A 23446-nucleotide genomic window follows, 5' to 3' on the forward strand; every position below is an offset into this window, starting at 1 on the left:
TAAAAATAAAAAATAAAAAGAAATAATGGAAGTATAACACTTAGTATCCAGCAGAGAGTGACTGTTAAATGAATGGTAGCTATATTCTATATATTCAAAAGCCTAAGTGACCGGCCGACCATTTGACCGGTAGCTATGATGCATACTGACCAGCGGGCAGAAACCACAGGCATGGAAACATGGAACAGACTGATGAATCTCAGAGGGAAGGGGGAAGGGAGGGTAGAGATTAACCAAAGATCTTATATGCATACTAGAGGCCCCTCGGCCTGGTCTGTGCCCTCTTGCAATCAGAGCCGGTTTCGGGCTGATCCCTGAAGGCCAGGCCAAGGGACCCCACCCGTGCATGAATTGGTGCATTGGGCCTCTGATAATGCTGTATTTTTTATTATACACTGTGAGACTCTTGAGGCTATAGATTGTGTTTTAATCTTCTTTATCTTCCATTCAAAACCCAGTGCCTAGTATATGACTGATGAATCTCAGAGGGAAGGGGGAAGGGAGGGTAGAGATTAACCAAAGATCTTATATGCATACTAGAGGCCCCTCGGCCTGGTCTGTGCCCTCTTGCAATCAGAGCCGGTTTCAGGCTGATCCCTGAGGCCAGGCCAAGGGACCCCACCCGTGCATGAATTGGTGCATTGGGCCTCTGATAATGCTGTATTTTTTATTATACACTGTGAGACTCTTGAGGCTATAGATTGTGTTTTAATCTTCTTTATCTTCCATTCAAAACCCAGTGCCTAGTATATAGTGGGTGCTATGATGACAGATGGGTGGGAGGGTAGGATGTGGAAGATGGGATATGGAAAGCAGTTGAATTGGGATCCAGCTTCTTTTCTATGTATGCCATGAGGGCAGGATGTAGGGAGAGCAGAGGATTTAACCACAGCTCTTGCCAGGTCTGGGATAGCACAGGTTTCCACGGTGAATTCTGTGGATAACTTAGCAGGATAATAGAGGCTCCAAATTTAAAAATTTCTATGAAAAGTAGGTAAAATTAGGAACAAAATTAGTTAGGTGGTAAGAGTAGGAATAGCAGGGGTTGGGATTCAAAGAAGACACTGGGATGAATCATAGGAAACCGCAGGAAGTGAAGATAAAGCTCCATTTGTAGTGCTAAACAGGGAGAGACGGGTTCTTCAGGCTGGGTCAACTGTGGAACTCACTGGCTAGGTCAACCGCAGAATTCACTTATTGGGTATATGCAAATTCACGTGTCAAGAGAGTGAATAACATAGTTAGTAAAATATTGTCATTAACTGCCACTCTTAAATTTTTAAATATTGACGTTTTCTAATCTAATGTCTCCCTAATCAACACAGAAAAGAATAGGCCAAATTGAATTCAATCCTGGCCCAACCGTTTACTACTTGTATAATCCTTGGCCAGTTACTTAATCATTGTGAGTTTGTTTCTATATCCATTCAACTGAGAATACCATCAACATGTGGGAGTATTATGAAGGAGGGTTAGTAATAATAAATATAAAGTGTCTGACATAATGCTTGGCCCATAAAGGGTACTCAATAGATAGTAACTATTACTGTTATTTTATAGATCAACAATAAAATCAGCCATTCATAAAAAATAACCTGCTTAATCCTCTTTACAGCTGACTTTTCTAAGTGCTCACAGTTGTTATAACATGTACAACAATGCTGTATCTACAAAGTTAATTTTTATGTTGAAAGCCAAAGATTTTGTCAAATTCTAGCATATAGGCAAAAGTTAAGTTGGAAATTTTAGACTGATTTTGGTTACCTTTTTCCCCCCACTGTGAAGTGCTATATTACAAGAATGGGGTGATAACTTCGTAACTTATATACTGTACACCTGAAACAAATATATTGTATGCCAACTGTAATTGAAAAAAAGGTAAATAAGTAAAATGAAAAATCACTAAAATAAAAAGTTACCTAACTTAACCCTCTTAAGAAATTGGTCTAACAAATAGTAATTTTCATTAAGTCTACTACAATCAGTATCTTGGTTTAAATTGTACCTTATTTTCATTTATCTTTTCCTTAGTTATAAAACTTTAAAACAGGTAAGTATTAAAATCTGCTCAAAAAAATAATGAAAAGGAATCTCCAATGGAAGACCTATAATAGTTTCATATTATTTAGTAAATTTAATCTCTTCTAGCCTTGAAGATCCACCATAAACTGGTTCTAGTCCATCTACCCTTATTTCCCACAACTTAGTCACATTCATTCTATTTGTTATTGTTGTCAATCCTCACCTGAGGATTTTTTTCCCCATTGTTTTAGAGAGAGTGGAAGTGAGGGGGAGAGGCAGAGAAAGAGAAAGAAAGAGAGAGAGAGAGAGAGAGAGAGAGAGAGAGAGAGAGAGAGAGAGAGAGAGAAACAAACATCAATGTGAGAGAGACGAATCTATTGGTTGCCTCCTGCACTTGCCCCCAGACTAGGGCTGGGGATCAAGCCTGGAACTGATTTACCTGCCCTTGAGTGGAATCAAACCCAGGGCCCTTCTGTCCTAGGGCTGACGTTCTATCCAACTGGCTAGGGCAGTGACATTAATTCTTAATTGAATCTGGACTCCTCTAAACTCCCAACCTCTGTATTTTGAGCTCACCCTCCCTCCAAGCTCCCGTGGCCCCAAGCTTTACTATACTCACTCTCCTCTCTACCATGTTTTCCGACTGGAGCCTGTTTAAACCCAGGCCTTTGGCCTACTCTGAATCCCATAATTAACATCTCATCATAAACTGTTTTAGCTTTTATTTGCACAATCTAGCTCTTTTTTTTTTTAACAGTAGAAAATTCTACTGTTGATTAGTTTTCTTTGCAAGCTTGTATAACATAAAAGACTGCTTTCACAGGGCACACATGAAAAACCGATGGTAAAGCTAAACCTCCTCTAAACTATTTTCTACCAGTCCTGACAAGGAGAATATCATTATTTTTAGTCAAGGTACATGACAGGAAAATTTAATATTTGCAGACTGATTTTTAGGATAGTCTTAGAAATAAAGTCAATCCACATACAATTTTCTTAATTCAGCAACATGAAAACTTCCTTATCACTAGAAATCAAAATTATAAATAGGAGAGTGCTTTACTTTAATCATTAATTTCCTTGAGAAAACCTTTTGAACACAAGGAATAATGCTTGGGTTTTCAAAAGAATAAGGATTTCTAGACCATGCTTATTTGTAACTTGTTTTTTCAGACTAGGTTAGTGGATCAGAAGAGATCATAAAAAATGTACACAAATAAGTAAAAATTATGCAGAATCCTAAATACCTCATATGTTATCATGGCTGAAAATCAATAGTCACAGGAATGATGCCCAAAATTTTAGGACAAATTAAGTTAAACCATATCTAAGATTAAAAATTTTTGTTAATGTTTTGTTTCTTCATTCAGAATGTACTTAGATTGCCTACCTCCAGGAGGTATTACTCAAAACACTCAGACTTTAACTGAAGAGTGTAACACCAGGAAAGAGTAATATCCAAACTTTTTCCTTTGAGGTTTAAATTAACTTACTGAGTGTTTTTTCCCCCCTTAATGAAGAGGCTTATGTTACCCATTACATTTCTCATCACTGTGAATAAACATTATTGTACAAATAATTCAAGACTGGATGAGAAACATGCTTTTCCATTAATGTCTTAAAGATATTTATCACTAGAAAATAATAGAGGACAAGGAAATTGACCTAGAGCCACAGTAACAGAAAGTATTCCTCTATCAAAACACATTAGTTTAAATAATTTAAATTACTTATTATAGTACACTAGGCAAAATTATCTGAATTTCATGAGTTGAATCTCACAGATTCAAGGTAGTGCCAGTTTAAAAGTATTCGGCTACTAAGAAATCTGTTAACTGAAATTAGGCAAGTATCCTTTTTTGCAATCTCAGTAATACCACCATGCAGGGAAAAAGAAGAGAAGAGTAAAATGACTTCCCTCTATCCACAACGGTAAATACCACAAATCTATTGGTATATATAAAAATTTTTAGCTTAATTGCAGTCACTTTGACACTTGGGACAAACTATCAAGGGTTTTTAGATCACAATAAAAAAATAAAATATTTTTCATGCAAATACTATTTTAGATCATCATTAAATAGGTTTAAGAAAAATAAATCTTCAATATTGGAACAGAAAAAAATCTTGTTAAAAGAAGACAATCTTCTAAAATATAATTATAATCAAGAATTTACAAAAAAAAAGGAGACATATGTAATACTCTTTGTAATACTTTAAGCAATAAAACAAAATTTAAAAAAAGAATTTACAGAAAACACTTCTCATGAAAGAGTCAGTCATAACCAGCAATAAAGTGTTGTTACAATACAGAGGAAGGAAGAAAGAAATATGTGAAGATCAAAATTTATCACTTACCTCATGATTCAGCTCTGCTATCTGATCTTTCAGTTCCCTAATATACTGGTGAGAATCAGACTTGTTAAGCTGTCCTTGAAGCTTTCCTTCTTCTTTCTGTTTTGTGGAAACATCAAAGGAAAAACAAAGGAATTTTCACAGCGTGTACTCAAATACTTGAAAATACAGGACAGCATAACGGCATACCCTTTTAAGTGGCTAAATTCTGAACAAATCTGTTCTCAAACTATCTATGAAAAACAATTCATAGTATACTTTACTGAGTATTTCCAAATAATGCTTAATGGAACTGTTTACAATAAATACAATTTACAAAAGGTACCTTTGAGAGACTCTTACAAATCAATAGTTAATTGGGTCTAGTAGTGAAAAAAATTATCCTAGAATTTCAAAGCCATTTATCTAGTTATTTTGAGCGCTAATGATTCTGTCCCTATAAGAGATTCGGTGCTTAGCTGAGAAGGGAGTGAGCCTCCTACAGCTACACTGGGAATTTGCTTTTGCTTGGGCAGCAGAGAAGGGGAGGACAAAAAGGTTCTTCAAACCACTCTTAAAAGGGGAAGACAGCTCTGACTCTCTTCTATTCAATTAGCTCAGGAATGTGTGCTGGGAGTCCTAGAAATCGATGCTATAGCCCCTCCCCTTTTTGCTCTTTGATCTTTTTTGGCAACCTGCATTAAAAACCTTTTATTGGATATGGCCTGCTGAAGCAGTTTGATTTAGCTAATATTTGTATAGCTGTAAAACACAACTACAGTTTCTATAGGCTCTAAAATTTTTCTTATATATTTAAACACATGAACATCACATATAAATCTCCTAAGCACAGATCTAATTTAACAATTACTATATCCCAAATATTTATGCTAAGCTTCTTATATATATACAAAAGATGCCTATGAATTTTAGCCATAAGCCTTAAGGAAAACACGCACATATTTTGAAACTTTAGTTAAAATATTAGTTTGTCGGCCAGAGAAGGGTAGAAACAACAGAAGAGCTGAGAAACCAAGCAGATTGGTTCCTAATTAACTTATTTCAGAAGCCTTTCCTACCTGCTTTTTCTTTTCTTTTTAAAAAGATATTTATTGATTTTCATAGAGAGAGAAAGGGAGAGGGGAAGAGAGAGAAAACATGGATCAGCACAACCTCTACCAGGGATTCAGCCCGCTACCAGGCATATGCCCTGACCAGGAATGAAACCAGCAACCTTTCGGTGCATGGGAGGATGCCCACCCAATTGAGCCATACTAGCCTGGCAACCTGTTTTTTCATTTAATGAACCAATAAAGTCCCTTTATTATTTGAACCAGTATGTGTATGGGTTTCTATCACCTGCAACCATAATAGCTAAAATATCTTGAGGACTTATCAGACCTTCTCCATTGAGGTTCCCCAAAGGAATTAAGCCCTAACTCCTAAAAGCATCCTTGTATGTAGTGATTTAACTCACCTCCCAAATTCAGTCTGTTTCATGATTATCTTATCCTAACATTTGCCTTAGCTACTGACTTACTCCACCTTGGTTCTGTGAACCCCAAAATGGAAAAGGATGATGTCAAGTAAAAGGGCATAGGTAGTGAGTAAAGTGAGAAGACTGTAGAAAAGAGAAAAATAACATATGGAGGGAAACTATTCAGTGACGTAAAATTTAAAAAAAACATCCTATACAATAAAAGAGAAAAATGGTAATTGGTGTACGACGATACCCTTTTCATTGGCTAATCAGGGCTATATGCAAATTAACTGCCAACTAAGATGGCCGTTCACTGACAACAAAATGGTGGTTAATTTGCATATGTAGGCACAATGCAGGGAGGCGAAAGGGAAAGCAGGAAGAAGCCCCCTGCCACTGACAGTGATCAGAAACCCAGGGGGGAGCTAAGAGCCCCCAGGGCCGCCTTTCCCCTCCCCCCCAGCCATGATCGGGGAATCAGGCGCCTTTGCCGCCCTGGCCAGTGATAGCAGGAAGTAGGGGTGGAGCCAGCGATGGGCGCTGGGCAGGGTCAAAGCTGGCAGTCCCGGGAGCTAGGGGTCCCTTGCCTGGGCCTAAAGCGGAGCCCACGATCGCGGGGCCGCTGCTGCTGCGGGTCCCCGCTGCCCGGGCAGGACGCCTCGGCCAGAGGCGTTAGGCCAGGGCAGGGGCAGAGCGGGAGATCGCGGAGAGCTGGGGGTCCCCTGCCCCGGCCTGATGCCTGGGCCAGAGGCATCAGGCCTCAGCGGGGGTCAGAGCCGGTGATGGGGGGAGAGGGGGGTCCCCTGCCCAGGCCGTATGCCTGGGCCAGAGGCATCAGGCCTCAGCGGGGGTCAGAGCCGGTGATGGGGGGAGAGGGGGGTCCCCTGCCCAGGCCGTATGCCTGGGCCAGAGGCATCAGGCCTCAGCGGGGGTCAGAGCCGGTGATGGGGGGAGAGGGGGGTCCCCTGCCCAGGCCGTATGCCTGGGCCAGAGGCATCAGGCCTCAGCGGGGGTCAGAGCCGGTGATGGGGGGAGAGGGGGGTCCCCTGCCCAGGCCGTATGCCTGGGCCAGAGGCATCAGGCCTCAGCGGGGGTCAGAGCCGGTGATGGGGGGAGAGGGGGGTCCCCTGCCCAGGCCTGACGCCCAATGTCCGCATGGTTCTTTCTGATAAGCAGGTGGGAAAATGTCAACTACGCTAATACATTTACCAGGAACCTACATTGTCTTCGAGTTTTTTTGTCTAGCTGATTACAACAATAGATTGCCGGTTAACCAGTTTCCTAAGCAAAACTAATTAGGTAAGTAATAAACTTAAAGAGCTCAAACACATCAACAATTTTGGTATTCTGTAATTTCACTGAACAGACTTTAAATATATAACGTTTTGGCACACAATAAAAGGAACTTTATATTAAGAGGGCATAAAGTAACATTTGAAAAAGGTTTAAATGTACATTTCACTCTTGGAACTATTTTTGAATATTTTAGCAATTACCAATATAATATCTATGATAATCTAATTCATATTGAGGCCTTAAACCATAGAACTTTGTACATACGCCTCTTATTAATCAAAAGGTCATCCATAACTCTAGTTAGTAATATGCATGTTTAAGTGACTAAGGGTAAATTATAACAAGTTTACTCTGAAATGCATCCAAAAATAAAATAGCTAGAATGGTGGATAGGTGAGTTTCTGATAAAGAATAGATAAAATATATCAAAATATTAATTTCAGAATGGAGGTGGGTGCGTTTATGGTGTTCATAGTCCAATTCTTTCAACTTCTGTACGTTTGAAAATTTTCATTTAAAATACTGGAAGAAGCCATCAATAAAAATAATTAATTGTTTCTCCCTACTGCCTGCTAAAGAGTGAGCCCTTGGTCCACACTGTACCTCATTTATATATGGAAAAAGATACTTATCTCCCAAAGGTTAGTGACTCTTCATTTAAAATTTACCTTTTGCTCTAGGAATAGATACTACTTTCTTCACATTTACTGGAAATTTAAGAAACTAAAAAGCAGTATGATTAAATCACATAAATTAGTATCTTATTAAAATAGAACTTAATTTTAGAGAGATCTGAGTTATAATTTCATCTCCAGAATATTTTGTAGATTTTGTGGTTGTTTCCTCAAGATTCCTTATCTCTCCATCATTATGTAATGGTATTAAGATTAGAATCATCCCCATCCTTAACCCCATTTGTAATCTGATTAATAGGGTTTAAAACAAGCAGGGTAATCACACCTATGTTGCACAGTGGTTGGTTCAGGGGTTGTACAAATGGTGTGGTTTTCAAAATCTTTTGCTGGAAATTAAGGGGCACAGTTTCCTATTCTGGACATTATGATATGTGGATACTTGTTAGCCATTTTAACACAATAAGGAAAAAACCTCCTGAGGAGAAAAATGACAAGGGCAGAGTCTTGAGAATCATGCTTCAATGCAACAAGTTGGAGCCCACATCAAACTTCCTGAAGCACATCCTATTTTTGAACTTTTCAGGTTCATGAGCCAATAAATTCCTTTTATTATTAATAGCCACAAACAAATTCAGAATTGGGTTTTCTGCTAACTGCAAAAAAACATTAATAGTTTAAAATAAAATATGGCTAAGTAAATGAATACAAAAATATAAATAATATAATCTAAAATACCCAAAGCGGTAGTTCCCATGGTTGACTATGAAGAAAGATTACTTTGGGAGTTTTGTAAACATACAGATTAAAAGAAGCCATTCTGACCTGAATCCTAAATATCTGGGATTGGGGCTTGAAATCAGTACACTTTGAAAGCCACACTATAGTGGTGATTATGATGTAGCCAATGTGTAGACCTAAACTTGAAATGCCCTGGTTTGAAGCACCTTTGAAAATTAACTATCAACTGTGTTTTTTAACACAAACTCAAAATTCTATTTATGTGCCAATTATAAATTACTTATAATCCTAGTTCCTAAGGATCTCAAACATTTTATGACTTCACACTTGTTATAAAAATTACTTAGTATAATTTTACATATAAAAAAGAGAAATATTTCTTTCAACTACCACCACAATGGTAAATGTGGTAAATGACCAAGACTCATAACCTTATTTACAAATAGTCTCTACATTTCCAGAAAGAATAATTTAAAAACAAAAATAGAGGAAAACTGTCAAGGGTTCTTAAATTAATTTCTTTTCAATTCTGCTATCAGTTTCACTTCACATTATATCTATGCTACTTTCAGCTGGTCAGTTCCCTGTCTACAGAGGTTGGTTCAATTTTGAACTCAAATCCCTTTCTTGGTTAACCTACCTCTCAAACAGAAATATTATTTTAAAATCTAGTAATATATGATGAGGAACTAAATAAAATGGTTAGGATCTGAGAAAATTCCACACATATGACCCCTATTACTGAAAACTAAGATAACGGTTCTAAAGAATGAAGAGAAACCAAATATTTGGAGACCAGCAAAATGATTCTATAAAAACTTAGGAACATCAATTTCTATGAGGAGATATGGCAATAAATAAGGGGAATTTGAAGTCCAATTCCCTAAACTTTTTATTAGGTAACAGGTGGGTATAATAAAAAAGCCATGTTCTTTAATATAACACATCACTGTGTGGAGAAGAATATTTTACTCAGAGGAGTGGTTCCAGTGTTCCACCACCTCCACTGTGCAGCAATGACTTTAGGCAGATACACTCACCTGCTTTCCTCTGCAACCAAGGGAGCTGCAATCAGAAAAAGGATGAGGCAGAAATGGAATGAGCCCAGGATGTGCCACATATTCTGTTACAGTTGATTAAAAAATCAACAAATACTGTAGAAATGACTAGGTATTTGTGCAGTGTGTAAACAGTCACAGTAGAAAGTGGACATTTTATTCAGAGATCTCTTCAACTACCTCTCCTGTACTCCAACACGTACTTAGAAAGTTGAATAATTACATGTGGTGGTTCCTCAAACTAGAAGATGGAAGAAAAAATGTGCAATGTTTTCTCGATACCTCTAAGCAGCGTGTTTTTACATGACATATTGCACCAAAACTGAGATGAATATGTTGTTAAATTGCTTTAAACAACTGTTTGGGAGGAAAGTGGGGTTTAGTAGTGTACGCTCTTAAAAAATATTGTGGAGTGGAGAGAAGAGGCAGGGGCCAGGTTTGTTTAAACCCACAAATTTAGTCAGCTCATTTTAAAAGAGATATTGTAATAGGAATGCCTAGAAGTCGATTCTTGTTTGTTTCTTTATCTATGTTTTTAATGTTGGCAATAACTTATCCTATCTTGCCACAGGAAGGACACTTCCTTACACAGGAAGATAGCAGATTTTAAAAGCCATTGTTACAAGCCATTGGTTTTTTAATACTCTCTACAACCAGATAATTTGCTTAGAAGTTTTTGGGTTTTTAAGATAATTTAAACAGTTAATAACTGATTAAGGTAATTTAAACAGTTAATCTTGTATATTATTTACATCTTACAAATATTTTTTCTAGCCTTTTAGTTTTCAAATTTACAGATCGTATTGTATAACAATACCTATATGCCATCCAATTATATTCACCAGTTACTATTTTGCCACATTTGTCTTCATTTTTTCCATCTGTGTATATCTTCTGAACCACTTGAATGTAAACTGCAGATAAGACATGCCACTACTATATGTTTTAGTATCTATCTACTAAGAATAAGGAAATGTCTTCCATACCCAAATGCCATTATAACACCTAAATTAATACTAATTCCATAGTATGTTCATTGAGCATGTAGTTCCTATTCAAATTTCCCTAAAAGTGTGCAAAATGTTTATTACTGTCCAGAATAGAACCAAGGGTCACAGTTAGATTTGGTTATTGTATCTCTTTAGCCTCTTTTAACCTTTAATAGTCCCTCTGCCTTTTTAAATGACATTGTTAATATTTTTCAAGAGTCCAAGTCTAAAAATTGTATATTATACACGTTAAAATAGAAATTTTTACCATTCCAACAAAACTCCAAGTAAAACACTATTTTTATTCCCTTTTTCAAACCAAGTAGGCAGTGAGGTAAAATGAATATAATATATATTTAATGGGTGATTGGATCAAGGGAGTAAGTGTAGACCAAGACATTTTTGCCTTTTATTAAGAGACTACCCTATAGGTTTAACTGTGAGGTTCAAAGAACTCTCTCCATGTTTGACATCACTTTAAAATAAACCTGTCATTTGTCTCTTCACAAAAGTATTCTAAAAAGTAGGCAGATGACTTTAAATTCTGGGAAAAGTCTAAGGGTTAGTCACAAAGAAATCACTAAGAGAGGACTTAAAAAAGAAAGCATCAACTCTGGCCAGTTTTTCCCAGTGGTTAGAGCCCGCGGACTGAAGGGTCTCGGGTTCAATTCCCAATCAAGACACATACCTGGATTGCAGGTTCAACCCCTGGCCTGGCCCCGGTCTAGGTGCATACAGGAGGCAACCAATCAATGTGTCTCTCGCTCACCCCCTCCCTCCCTTCCACGCTCTAAAAATCAATGTAAAAAAAGTTTCCTCAGGTGAGGATTTAAAAAAAAAAAGAAAGCATCAAATAGCCACTCATTAAGATTCATCTTGCTCACTGACACAGTGCTCACAGCTAGAGAACTCTATAGCTAAAGAAAATGTGATTCATCTTCTGGATAGTGTAAATGTCTTATTTTATTATCTTCATATTCCATGTCATGGGGGTTATCATCTCAGTGAAAGATTCATCTCCATTTCTGTTTCTTGGCTCTGTTTTTTTGTTTTTTACTCTACCAACTAAGCTATCAAAGGGTGCAGTGTTTGTTTTTTGTTGTGTGTGTGTGTTTTTTTGACAACACAAAGTTAAAATCCCAATACGTGCTCTTGTTTCATGTAAAGCAGCTTTTGCCTCACTTTCCCCTATGAGGAAAGGACAGAGGGCGAGATAGCCCGTTTACTAATGATAAACACTGTCACGCTATGCTGAGTTAGGACCTGACAGGACCTCTGGGGAGTGCTGCCTTGGGATACCAACACTTTTGAAGGATTAGTTCCAAAAAGCCTTTCTAGGTAAACATTTCATCTTCTTGTCATTTTACTGCCCATTGCTGTTATTTCCCTAGATCCTCTCCTCCCAGCTCGATGATTATTGTGGTCTAGAGACCAACTGTTCCCATACTCTGGATTCTATTACCAATTGCTTCCTCTTGATTGATAAAGAATAATCCTCTTTTGGGGGATGGCCCCTTCATCTGTGCACTGTCCTCAGAGATGGCTTGACCTAAGCTTCGATAGACTAGAGGATGAAGCAGATTCAGGGGCTGGCTAACTTACCAAGGACCACATGGCCAGCTAGGAAAAAGGTGCACAAGTCAGCTTTCACTCCTAGTCCCACATTTGTGAGACAAATCACAGCAGGGTATGTGCTGGAACTGCTTTCCTAAAAATGGAGCTGCTTATTTTATGTTCTTCATGTATCTTTTTCTATTCAAATTAATTAATATTCACTACCTATCTTTTCAAATAACATACACATTTCTTAGTTCTTTATTTTGACTTGTTTTAAGGTGAATTTCCAGTAGTTTTTTAAAGAAAGGATCATAAGCCTTGGCTGGTCTGGCTCAAAGGCTGGAGCATTAGCCCGCACACTGAAGGGTCACAGGTTCAATTCCCCATCAAGGGAAGGTACCTGGGTTGTAGGTTTGACTCCTGGCCCTGGTTGGGGCATGTGCGGGAGGCAACCGATCCATGTGTCTCCCTCACATGGCTGTTTCTCTCTTTCCCCTCCCTCCTACTCTCTCTAAAAAAGCAATGAAAAATATATATTTGGGTGAGGATTAACAACAATAATAACAAAAGATCACACCCAGCCGGTGTTGCTCAGTAGCTGAGCGTAGAGCTATGAACCAGGAGGTCACAGTTTGATTCCCAGTCAGGGCACATGCCCCGGTTGCAGGCTTGATCCCTGGTGCAGGAGGCAACTGATCAATGATTCTCTCTCATCATTGATGTTTCTATCTCTCCCTCTCCCTTCCTCTCTGAAATAAGAATATATATTTTTAAAAATCATGAGAACAGTATCCCAGCAGTCTTTTCAAAATGGAAAATGCCAACCTATTTCTTTTTATTTACTTTTTAATCCTCACCTGAGGATATACTTTCCATTGATTTTTTTAGAGAGAGTGAGGAGAGGGAAGGGGAGAGAGAGAGAGAGACATTGATGTGAGACACAACATCTGGTTGCCTCCTGTAAATGCCCAACTGGGGCCAGGGATCCAGCCCACAACCAAGGTATGTGCCCTTGGCTGGGAAATGAACCCGAGACCCTGTTCCAAGGGCCGGCACTCTAAACATTGAGTCAAACCGGCCAGGCTGCCAACTTGTTTCTTCAACATATTTGAATAACTTCTTGTTTGACTATAGTTGTTTGGGACACCCAAGGTCAGATTTCTGTAGACTAGCATTAAAAGAACTTTCTGTGGTGATGGAAATGTTCTCCATCTGCACTATCTCATATGGTAGTTAATAGCTACCACATAACATGAGTCTACTGAGCTACTCTAACTGAGGAACTGATTTAAATTTTATTTAATTTAAATCAGCTAACAGCAGTTCTCAACCTGTGGGTCGCGACCCCTCTGGCGGTCGAACGATCCTTTCACGGGGTCACCTAAGACCATCCTGCATATCAGATATTTACATTACGATTTATAACAGTAGCAACATTACAGTTATGAAGTAGCAACAACAATAATTTTATGGTTGGGTCACAACATGAGGAACTGTATTTAAAGGGCCAGAAGGTTGAGACCCACAACGTATTTCTTTTTATTTATTTTTTAATCCTCACCTGAGGATATACTTTCTGCAGCATAGCCATTGCTTCATTGTTCTCTGGCACTGAATATGCTATGAGCAACCGAGAATACAATCCATTGATTTGCCATAAAAACTTTGTAGGTAATTTGCTCTGAGAATTTACGGAGCATTCTGTATCAAATTCCTAGAACACAGGGTGGGTGTTCTTTTAATTTAATATTTGAATCTTCCTTAATTGCAGGTACCTTTCTTTTGTTGATTTAAAAAAAAAATTTAGAGAGAGATGAAGGGAGAGGGAGAGAGAAACATCAACAGCCTCTGAGCTAGAGGCTACTGTATTGCAGAGTGCAGCATAGCCATTGCTTCATTGGTCTCTGGCACTGAATATGCTATGAGAAACCTAGAGGACAAGTCTTTATCTTGCCATAAAAACTTTGTAGGTAATTTGCTCTGAGAATTTACGGAGCATTCTGTATCAAATTCCTAGAACACAGGGTGGGTGTTCTTTTAATATTTGAATCTTCCTTAATTGCAGGTACCTTTCTTTTGTTGATTTTAAAAAAAAATTTAGAGATGAAGGGAGAGGGAGAGAGAAACATCAATCAGTTGCCTCCTGCCTGCATCCCAACTGGGGATCAAATCCGCAACCTGGGCAGGTTCCCTGAATGGGAATGGAACCAGCAACCTTTCAGTGCACAGGATGGCGCTCAGCCAACCGAGCTCATTGGCCAGGGCTCCTTTTGTTTATATTTTTGAATACTTTCTTTCCATTTGTTTTGGGATACCAATTTTCCTTAGTGTAAAACAATCTGTCTGTCATCTGTACCTATTAGCTAATACTTGTTTTACATTCTTAATCTTTGCAGTCAGTTATCCCAAGTTTTTTTTTTCCATGCCTTTAATCCACTTTTTAGCATTTTCTATTGAATAGATTAGTCTTTTGTGGTTTCAGCAATAATGCACTAGACTTCAATTTGTTTCCTTAGTGGTACAATCTTTTCTCTTACCTCATTACATTTTTTATCATCTTATCTTTTAATATCTTAACTTTACTGAATTTATGTTTAGTTGTTTAATAGGGTGAAACAATTAATTCCTCTAATCCTTGAATTACCTTTCTTTTTGTTTGGGATCTCTTTGAGTGATATTTCTTTCTTTCTCTGTTCTAATACTATAAACCTAGTTGTTGTACCATTTCTTATCATGCTCATGGCTAGGTGATTGTCCAGGTATTTCAAAAGCTTTAACAAATGGGTTATTTATTAACGCTCTTTCCACCATATTTTAAATCTATTTTCTTTGCCCTCCAAGCTCAAGTTTGTTCACACTTTTCTACAACCCGAGGGATAGTACATGGAAAGGGAGAAGCTGGCTGAACAAGGGCTCCACATGTTCTCCTGCGATTTTGTTAAATATCTTGTATAACCTTATTGGAAGGGGGATACATCAAAACCTTGGTTTTAGAATTCAGGTCATTTCCCAAATTCACTGTGCTGTCCCAGGGCCTTCACTTTAGTTAAAATTTCTTATCTCTCACTGGATTGTTCCTTCCAGAAGTTTTTACAACTCTCTGTCAGGAAATTACATTCTCGTTTTCCTTCTTTAAACATTTGGGATATACACAAATCCTTGGGGGATTGTGCTGACTCAATTATACCATTTGGTGAGTGGAAAGGAGAGGAGAGACAGTCGAGGTTAGAAGCCAAGCCCTGGTAGGTCTCTCTGCTATAGAATGGCCTATTTCTTAACTGTCACTGAAAAAGTTTATTGCATTAGGTTGTGCTTTTTTCCCTCTCAGGCTTCTTTTAGTGGGAAAGTATTTGCCTTAAGAAAAAACTACAACTATTTTTTTACTATTTTGTTAGATGGCTGGGATAGAAAATTCTGGGATCAGTTTCAATCTATCTCTGGGGCAGCATTTGTTTAAATAAATGAATCTTTACATACATATAAAGTACTTGGAATCTGCTGCTCTATGACACAGAATATCAGACTCTCTTATACATGGCTGTCTTTTGCTCCTTAAGTTTAATTCAGCAATTATTTTTTTTGAGCACCTGTTATATGCCATGGCACAAGGTATCATATAGGAGTAAATAAGAAAAACAAGGTTCTGATGTATTATGTGGTTATGAGTTAATTTTTAAAGTAAACATAATTTCAGGCACTGATAAGAGATATATTAACATAAAAAAGATGATGATGAAATAGAGTAACAGTGTGAGGGGACTGCTTTACAAGGGTGGTCACAGAATATTTCTATGTTGGTAACTTTTAAATTGAGATATAAATGATGAGAAAGAACTAGTATTGGGAAGATCAGCAAGAATAGAATTCCAAATGTAAGAATGAGCAAGAACAAAAGCCTCAATGTAGGAACGAATGATATTAGTTCAAGAAACAAAAAGACAGTTGGTGTTGCTAAAGCATAACGTAAAGGGGTGTGCTGTTTATGATGCAGAGAAGTAGGCAGGAACGAGACTGCTTAGGGACTCTAAGGGCAGAGGAGTGTGGCACTTTTGCTAGGTTGACCAAGTTTTCTTTGTTGCTATTTTCTATAATTATCTGGAACTCCTACTTCTTATTTCCATTCTAGCAATATTTACTTTGAAAATTATTCAAATGTATGTACATTGAAAAAAGTACAATGGTAATCATGTAAATTCATAAAGTATAGAAAATACATTCCTGCCCTGGCTGGGAAGCTAAGTGGGTTGGAGCATCGTCCCTCACACAAAAAGGTTGCGGGTTCGATCCCCGGCTGGGGCAGGGGCATGTATGGGAGCAACCGATCACTTTCTCTCTCACATCATGTTTCTCTCTTGCTCTATTAAACAAACAAACAACAAAAATCATATTCTTGGATGAAGATTTTTATAGAAAAAGTAAACTCCTGATCCTTTTGCACCAAGCCCTTTCCCACCAAACACTCTTGCCAAAGAGAATACTGTAAATAGTTCGATAGGTATCACAGATGACATTCCAATGTATTCTAATACTTACATATATGCAAACACTTTTTAAACAGACACAAAGGGAATTATGACATATATCCTGTTCATCATTTGTTTTTCTTACTTAATATGTCTTACAGATCTTTCTTCATTTTTTCTTAAAGTACAGACTATTCCAAGTATGGATTAACTATGGTTTAAGCATGCTCCTATTGATGAGTAGTTGCCAATATTTTTAAATAATAAAAGCAATATGGGATGTATGATTTATCTTAAGTATATAAAAAACAAAATAAATCTAAAATAGAAGGGAGAAGATAATAAAAACAAGAACAGGAATAAAACAGAAAAAAATGGTGGCTTGTTGTTTAAATTAGCGATTGTTAAATAGTATTGTACTGCCCAGTAGTAGTAGAAGTATTGGCTACAGGAAGTACCACTGCTTTCTTTCTTGAATGCTCTATAGATGTCTAACATATCACCCAATTCTCACCTGAAACTTATAACTAGTTAATAAATTTTTAAGTTAAGTTTAGAATAGGAAATCAGTACTTAATATACCTTGACATTTTAAGCCTGACAACTTAAAACTTAAGACACAGTTTACAAATAGATATCACACCCTTAAAGGAAATAACAGAAACAATTAGTAATCTCTCTATGCTCTCTTCATAGAGATTTCAAAATAAATCTAAGGTTATACATAGGATGTGGGTTTTTCACTGGGAGTAGTATTACAGAAGGTTTGTGGTATTAGAAGGGTCATGACACAATGCAGGTTGCTTAGTCTCAAATGCAAGCATAAAACTTACATTTAAAAAATATTTTAAATTATACTCAGAGATGAAAAAAATGTAACAAAGAGATTATGCTACATAAAGATATATCCTCTCTCTCTCTCTCTGTAAAAGTTAAACTATTTTAGACACCATAAAAAGGCAATATCTTGACTGTTTTAAAGGTTAAATAATACTTGTTTTCAAGGCTACATTATGAAACTATTTTCAACGGTCACAGAAGCAACCATATTAACTTGCAGCAGGGGCCCAATTTCTAAATCCCAATTTGATATTTTCAATTAATTTATCAAAGCAAATGTATTAAGAAAATAATAACTGCATATGAAATTATTATAGTAAAAGAAAATGCCATGATTTGAGTAAATTTGTGACAAGTGATAAGTAATCACCGTGATTAATCAACATAACCTTACTGAAACATCAATAGCAACCTCTAAGCTTTTAAGTTATTACTGATTTGTACTTTGCCCTAAGGCAAATTAATCAGAACAGTAAATGTGGTAAATGTTAGCCTCTCTGTGACTTCAAGGTGACTCATTCGAAACATCTAAAAACAAATCATACTCATATCATGTACTATCGGTAAGTTTCTAAAACAGTTTCCTGTAATTTAAAGTCATGGCCAACAGATATATGAAAAGATGCTCAACTTCACTAGTTATCAGGAAAATGCAAATAAAAACTAGAATGAGATACCACCTCCCACCTGTAAGAATGGCTATTATCAAAAGACAAATATATATAAATAAAACAAGTGTTGGAGAGGTTGTAGAGAAAAAGGAACCCTTGTTCACCTCTGGTGGAAATGTAAAATTGGCAAAACCACTATGAAAAACAGTATGGAGGTAACTAAAAAAATTAAGAACAGAGCTACCATATGACCCAGCAATTCCTTTTCTATCTACTGGAAAATTTTGAAAATATTTATTCACATATGCACCTCTATGCAGTATTATTCACAGGTTGCCAAGACAGAAACAACCAAAGTGTCCTTTGATAGATGACTGGATAAAAAGATGTGGTACATATATACAACTAGAGGCCCGGTGCACGAAATTTGTGCATGGGTAGGGTCCCTAGGCCTGGCTGGCGATCAGGGCCGATTGGGGCCTTCTGGCTGCTGGCTGGAGCCTCCCTTCCCTGGCTGCTGGCTGCGGCCTTCCTTTGTTCCACGCCGCCCCCTGGTGGTCAGTTCATGTCATAGTGAGTGATCGAACTCCTGGTCTCCTGGTCGAACTCTCGAGGGGACAGTTTGCACATTATGCTTTTATATATATAGATGGAATACTACTCAGTCAAAAGAAAAGATTAAATACTACCATTTGTGACAACATAGGATGGACCTTGAGGATATCATGCTAAGCAAAATAAGTCAGTCGGAAAAAGCTATGAACTATATGATTTCACTCATATGTGGGATATAAAACTGAAATTCATAGACACAGACAATAGTATGGTAGTACTAGAAGGAAGGAGAGTGGGAAGTAGTAAAGGGTAAAGGGGCCATGTATATGGGTGGTGGGTACACAATCTAATATACAGATGATGAATCATGGAAATGCACACTTGAAGCCTACATAAGCTTATAATCAATGTCATCCCAATAAATTTAATAAAAATAAATAATTGATTAATTAATCTAAATATTCATGTAGTCCTAATAAAAACCTTAGCAAGCAAACAAAAAAACAAACGAACATTTCATGGACAAAAAAGTTTGAATGTTCATTTTAGTAACTAGAAAAAAATAAAAGTATATACTACATATAAATATTTTTAAGAAAATAAGGTAAGTTGAAAAAAATAATAAATCAAAAATTTTCCTCAGTGCTAAGACACACACATACACACACAGAGAGTTTTAAAGTGATGTTTCTTGTAAGACCAGCTAAATGCACACATGAAAGATCAGCATTTGTACAAGGTCCAAAAAGCTAGAAAATATTTCTTATAAATTATAGTTTAATTGGAAACGAATCACTTTTGTGACTAATATTTAAAATTCTATGTAATTCTAGGGGTTCCCCAAAACCATGGAATTACATAAACTATTTTTATAGTACTTTAAAAAAAACAGTTTTAGACTTATAGAAAAACTGAGAAGACAGAATTCCTATTTACCCCCTGCACTATTTTCCCAATTATTAACATCTTTCATTAACAAAGTATGGTCAATTTGTTACCATTAAGGAATCAATATTGATAGTTTTACTAACTGAAGCTCATATGTTATTCAGTTTTCTTTATTGTGTGTGTGTGTTTGCTTGTTTTTTTAATTTAATGCCCTTCTGTTCTAAGATTCTATGCAGGACTCCACATTACGTTTAGTTGTCATGTCTCTTAGGTTGCTCTTGGCTGTGACAGATTCTCAGATTGCCTGTTTTTGATCATCTGGAGAGTTTTGTGGAGTACAGGTCATGCATTCTATAGGATGCCCCACTATCAAAATTTGTCTGATATTTTTCTCATGGTAAGACTGGGATTTGGTGTTACTGGAAGACTAGAGAGACAAAGTGGCATTATTATCACACTGAATCACGGGTACATACTTAAAATGTGATTCATAACTGTTAATGTTGACCATAATCGTCTAAATCAGCGGTTCTCAACCTGTGGGTCGCGACCGCTTTGGGGGTCGAACGACCCTTTCACAGGGGTTGCCTAAGACCATCGGAAAACACATATATAATTACATATTGTCTTTGTGATTAATCACTATGCTTTAAATATGTTCAATTTGTAACAATGAAAATACATCCTGCATATCAGATATTTACATTACGATTCATAACAGCAGCAAAATTACAGTTATGGAGTAGCAATGAAAATAATTTTATGGTTGGGGGTCACCACAACATGAGGAACTGTATTAAAGGGTCGCGGGCATTAGGAAGGTTGAAAACCACTGGTCTAAGTAAAGGAGTGTTAGGTTTCACCACTGTAAAGTTATATATTACTAGAGGCCCAGTACACAGATTCATGCACTGGTAGGGTACCCCAGCCTGGCCTGCACCCTCTTGCAATCCAGGACCCTCGGGGGATGTCAGACTGGTGGTTTTGGCCTGATCCCTGCAGGCCAGGCCAAGGGGGACCCTCTTGTATGCATATAAGATCTTTGGTTAATCTCTTCCCTCCCTCTCCACTCCTTCCTTCCCTCTGAGATTCATCAGTCTGTTCCATGTTTCCATGCCTGTGCATTGAGCGTCTGCTCCCTGGTGGTCAGTGTGCATCATAGCTACCAGTCGACCAGTCACTTTGGCTTTTATATATAGAGATTTTTCCCCCTGCCTTTTCCATACTGTAGCCTTTGTAGGAAAGTCACTGTGCACAGCCCACACTTAAGGAGTAGGGATTTATGACTCTTCTCCTTGAGGACAGAGCATATGGAACTCTTCTGCACAGAGATTTATCTCTTCTCCCCCATTTATTATGTTAGTCAATAATTATTTATATCAGCATGGATTCATAGATATTTATTTTATACTTTTGAGTTACAATCCACTACTATTTTATATATTTTTTAAAGTACGCTTTTATTGATTTTTTAGAGAGAGATAGTGAGTAGGGAGAGAGATAGAAACCCTGAGAGAGAAACATCAATCAGTTGTCTCCTGCACACCCGCTAATAGGGATCAAACCAAAACCCAAGCATGTGCCCTGACCAGGAATCAAACCAGCTACCTCTTGGTGCATGGGTTGACGCTTAACCAGTGAGCCACACTGGCCAGGCATCTACTATTACTTTAAATATTCTTCCACCTTTGACTACCTGGAGCTCCTGCAGTTGGCTCCTCTTTGTCCCTTTAACATACATCTATTAATGTAGAGTTCTGTTTTGTTTGTTTTGTTTTTGAGCACTCCTTTACTTTCTGGTATTATAAGATGCTCCAGGCTCATCTTGTATATTTCCTGTCTCAGTCCTGGAATCAGCTATTTCTCTAAGAAGCCTTGATTTCTTTTATTGGAAATGGTATAGAAAACAAGATCTGTGTGCTACGTGTACATAAACTAATTTTTAATAACACCAAGACAATCACTGATATTATGATACTTAAGAGTCTAACCTACCTTTACTAATTCTTCAGATGCTACTATGAATTGGTTTTGGGTATCTGAATGATATCTTTCATTTACAGATACAGCAATACCTTAAAAACCTTTAGATACTTAATCCCTTTATATTTAACTGCATACTAAAGTTGCATACCAAGAATAATCTCTGAGCACATTAGTAAAAAAAAGTTTTAACTGAGTTTTATAATACCTAATGATAGGTAACAAGCTAAGTAAAATATTCTATATACCTTACTTTCTTTGTTGAGAATTCATGTTAAGACTAGATAAGGTTACAGAATAGATATTTTTCTAATTTAAAAATGATTAAAATTTTGAGAAAACTATTAAAGAAAAATGAAAAGTATTTTAATAATCAAGTAAGTTGCTCAAAACAGAAAGCACTGCTTCAAGGGGGAAAAAAATCTTCCCCAAAAAAGTTTGTTAGCCAAATTGGCATATTAAACTACCACCTGTCGTGAAACTAACAAACAGCTCAGGAAGTTGGAAAGCATGAATTGATCACAAAGTTTCCTGAAAAAACTCCATCACTTAGTAATGTCATGGTAATGTAATTAAAATATATACTATTTTAAAGTTCAATAGTGAAGATTTTATCATTTCCTCTCCAATTTTGTCATAACTGCATACTGATCTGGGCACACTGATTTAAACCTAATTATGTCAGAACAGAATTTTGAGTGGGTGTTTTTAAGCCAAGAGTGGTTGGGGTATTGCCCATCTGAGGCATCCTAAGAGGTTATCTGCTGGGCAAACTAACCAAAGTGGGTAAATGTGACTGGGTACCAGGAAAAGAACAAAAAGGTGGATTTGAGTAGAACTAAACTGTTTTAAACGAAAACCTTTCCATTACTTATAACAAAGCAGAATTAATTTCACAGATGTGCTTAGCCCACAGAAGCTTTTAATATGGTCATGACAAATTATTATATTTATCTTTATAATAACCAAAACATAAACTCAATTACAGGTTAAATATCAGAAGGCTTGGGTTTGATTCCCATCTATTTTCTTCAATTAACTGAGCAAAATTAGCTTTTCTGTGTTTTGTTCCACCATCTGGGAAGTGGAGAGTTCTACTGAATATTGTTTTCTGAATCAATTCAATCTTTTTAATAGGTTAAGTGTCATCTGACTGATCACTCATAGCTTAAAATCTCCAATGACTTTCCATCTTACTCATTAAAAGGCCTAAATTCTTGAGCCCTACATAATCTGCCCTATTTACCTCTCACACATCCTCTACTTCTCCTCTAACTCCACCCAGGGACTCTACTCAGACAAACTCTTTGGCCTTAGACTCTTTGCCTTTACTATTCCCTCCCTTATTGGGGATTTCTTCCCCCAAATCTGCATGACTTATCTGCTTCAAATCTTTGTCTATATCAGGTTCTAATGAGCCCTTGCTGAAATTTAAAATAGCAATAGTACCTTACCATAAACATCTCAACTCTCTCCCTTTCATACATTTTTTTTTCTCTATTGCATTCATCATCTTCTAAATTACATACTACATATGGTTCATTTATTTTGTTCATCTGACTTTTCCCTCTACCATAAGCTTGATGAGAACAGGGATTTTGTGTTTTGTTCACTAATTCTTCTAAAGTGTTTAGAATATGAACAGGCACATAGTAGATACTCCACAAATACTTGTTGATTTGAAACCAATACTTCATTTAAATTCATAATTTAATCTTCACATCTGTGCTTTTAAATGAGAATGATTTAAAAAATATGAGGTGGCCTGACTGTTGTGACTCAGTGGTTGAGCACTGGCCCGTGCACCAGAAGGTTACTGGTTCGATTCCCAATCAGGGCACATGCCCAGGTTGCAGGCTCGATCCCCGGATGATGATTCTCTCTCATTGGTGTTTCTATCTCCCTCTCCCTCTTTCTTCTCTCTCTCAAATCAATAAAAATATATTTTAAAAAATAGTATAAGAGGTATAAGAGAGGTTTATAACAGTGTTAGAGGA

The 23446-nt window shown here is 37.1% G+C and overlaps 1 protein-coding gene across 1 annotated transcript in view; it reads right to left on the reverse strand.

Annotated features, from left to right (window-relative positions):
• Positions 1-23446, reverse strand: part of EVI5 (ecotropic viral integration site 5) — a 181245-nt gene that overhangs the window by 23707 nt on the left and 134092 nt on the right. Inside the window, exon 18 of the mRNA XM_015560323.1 lies at positions 4381-4476. Coding sequence (XP_015415809.1) covers positions 4381-4476 — 96 coding nt within the window. The remainder of the gene's footprint in view (positions 1-4380; positions 4477-23446) is intronic.

The sequence above is a fragment of the Myotis davidii genome, unplaced genomic scaffold (genome assembly GCF_000327345.1).
Source record: "Myotis davidii unplaced genomic scaffold, ASM32734v1 scaffold674, whole genome shotgun sequence".
NCBI lineage: Eukaryota > Metazoa > Chordata > Mammalia > Chiroptera > Vespertilionidae > Myotis > Myotis davidii.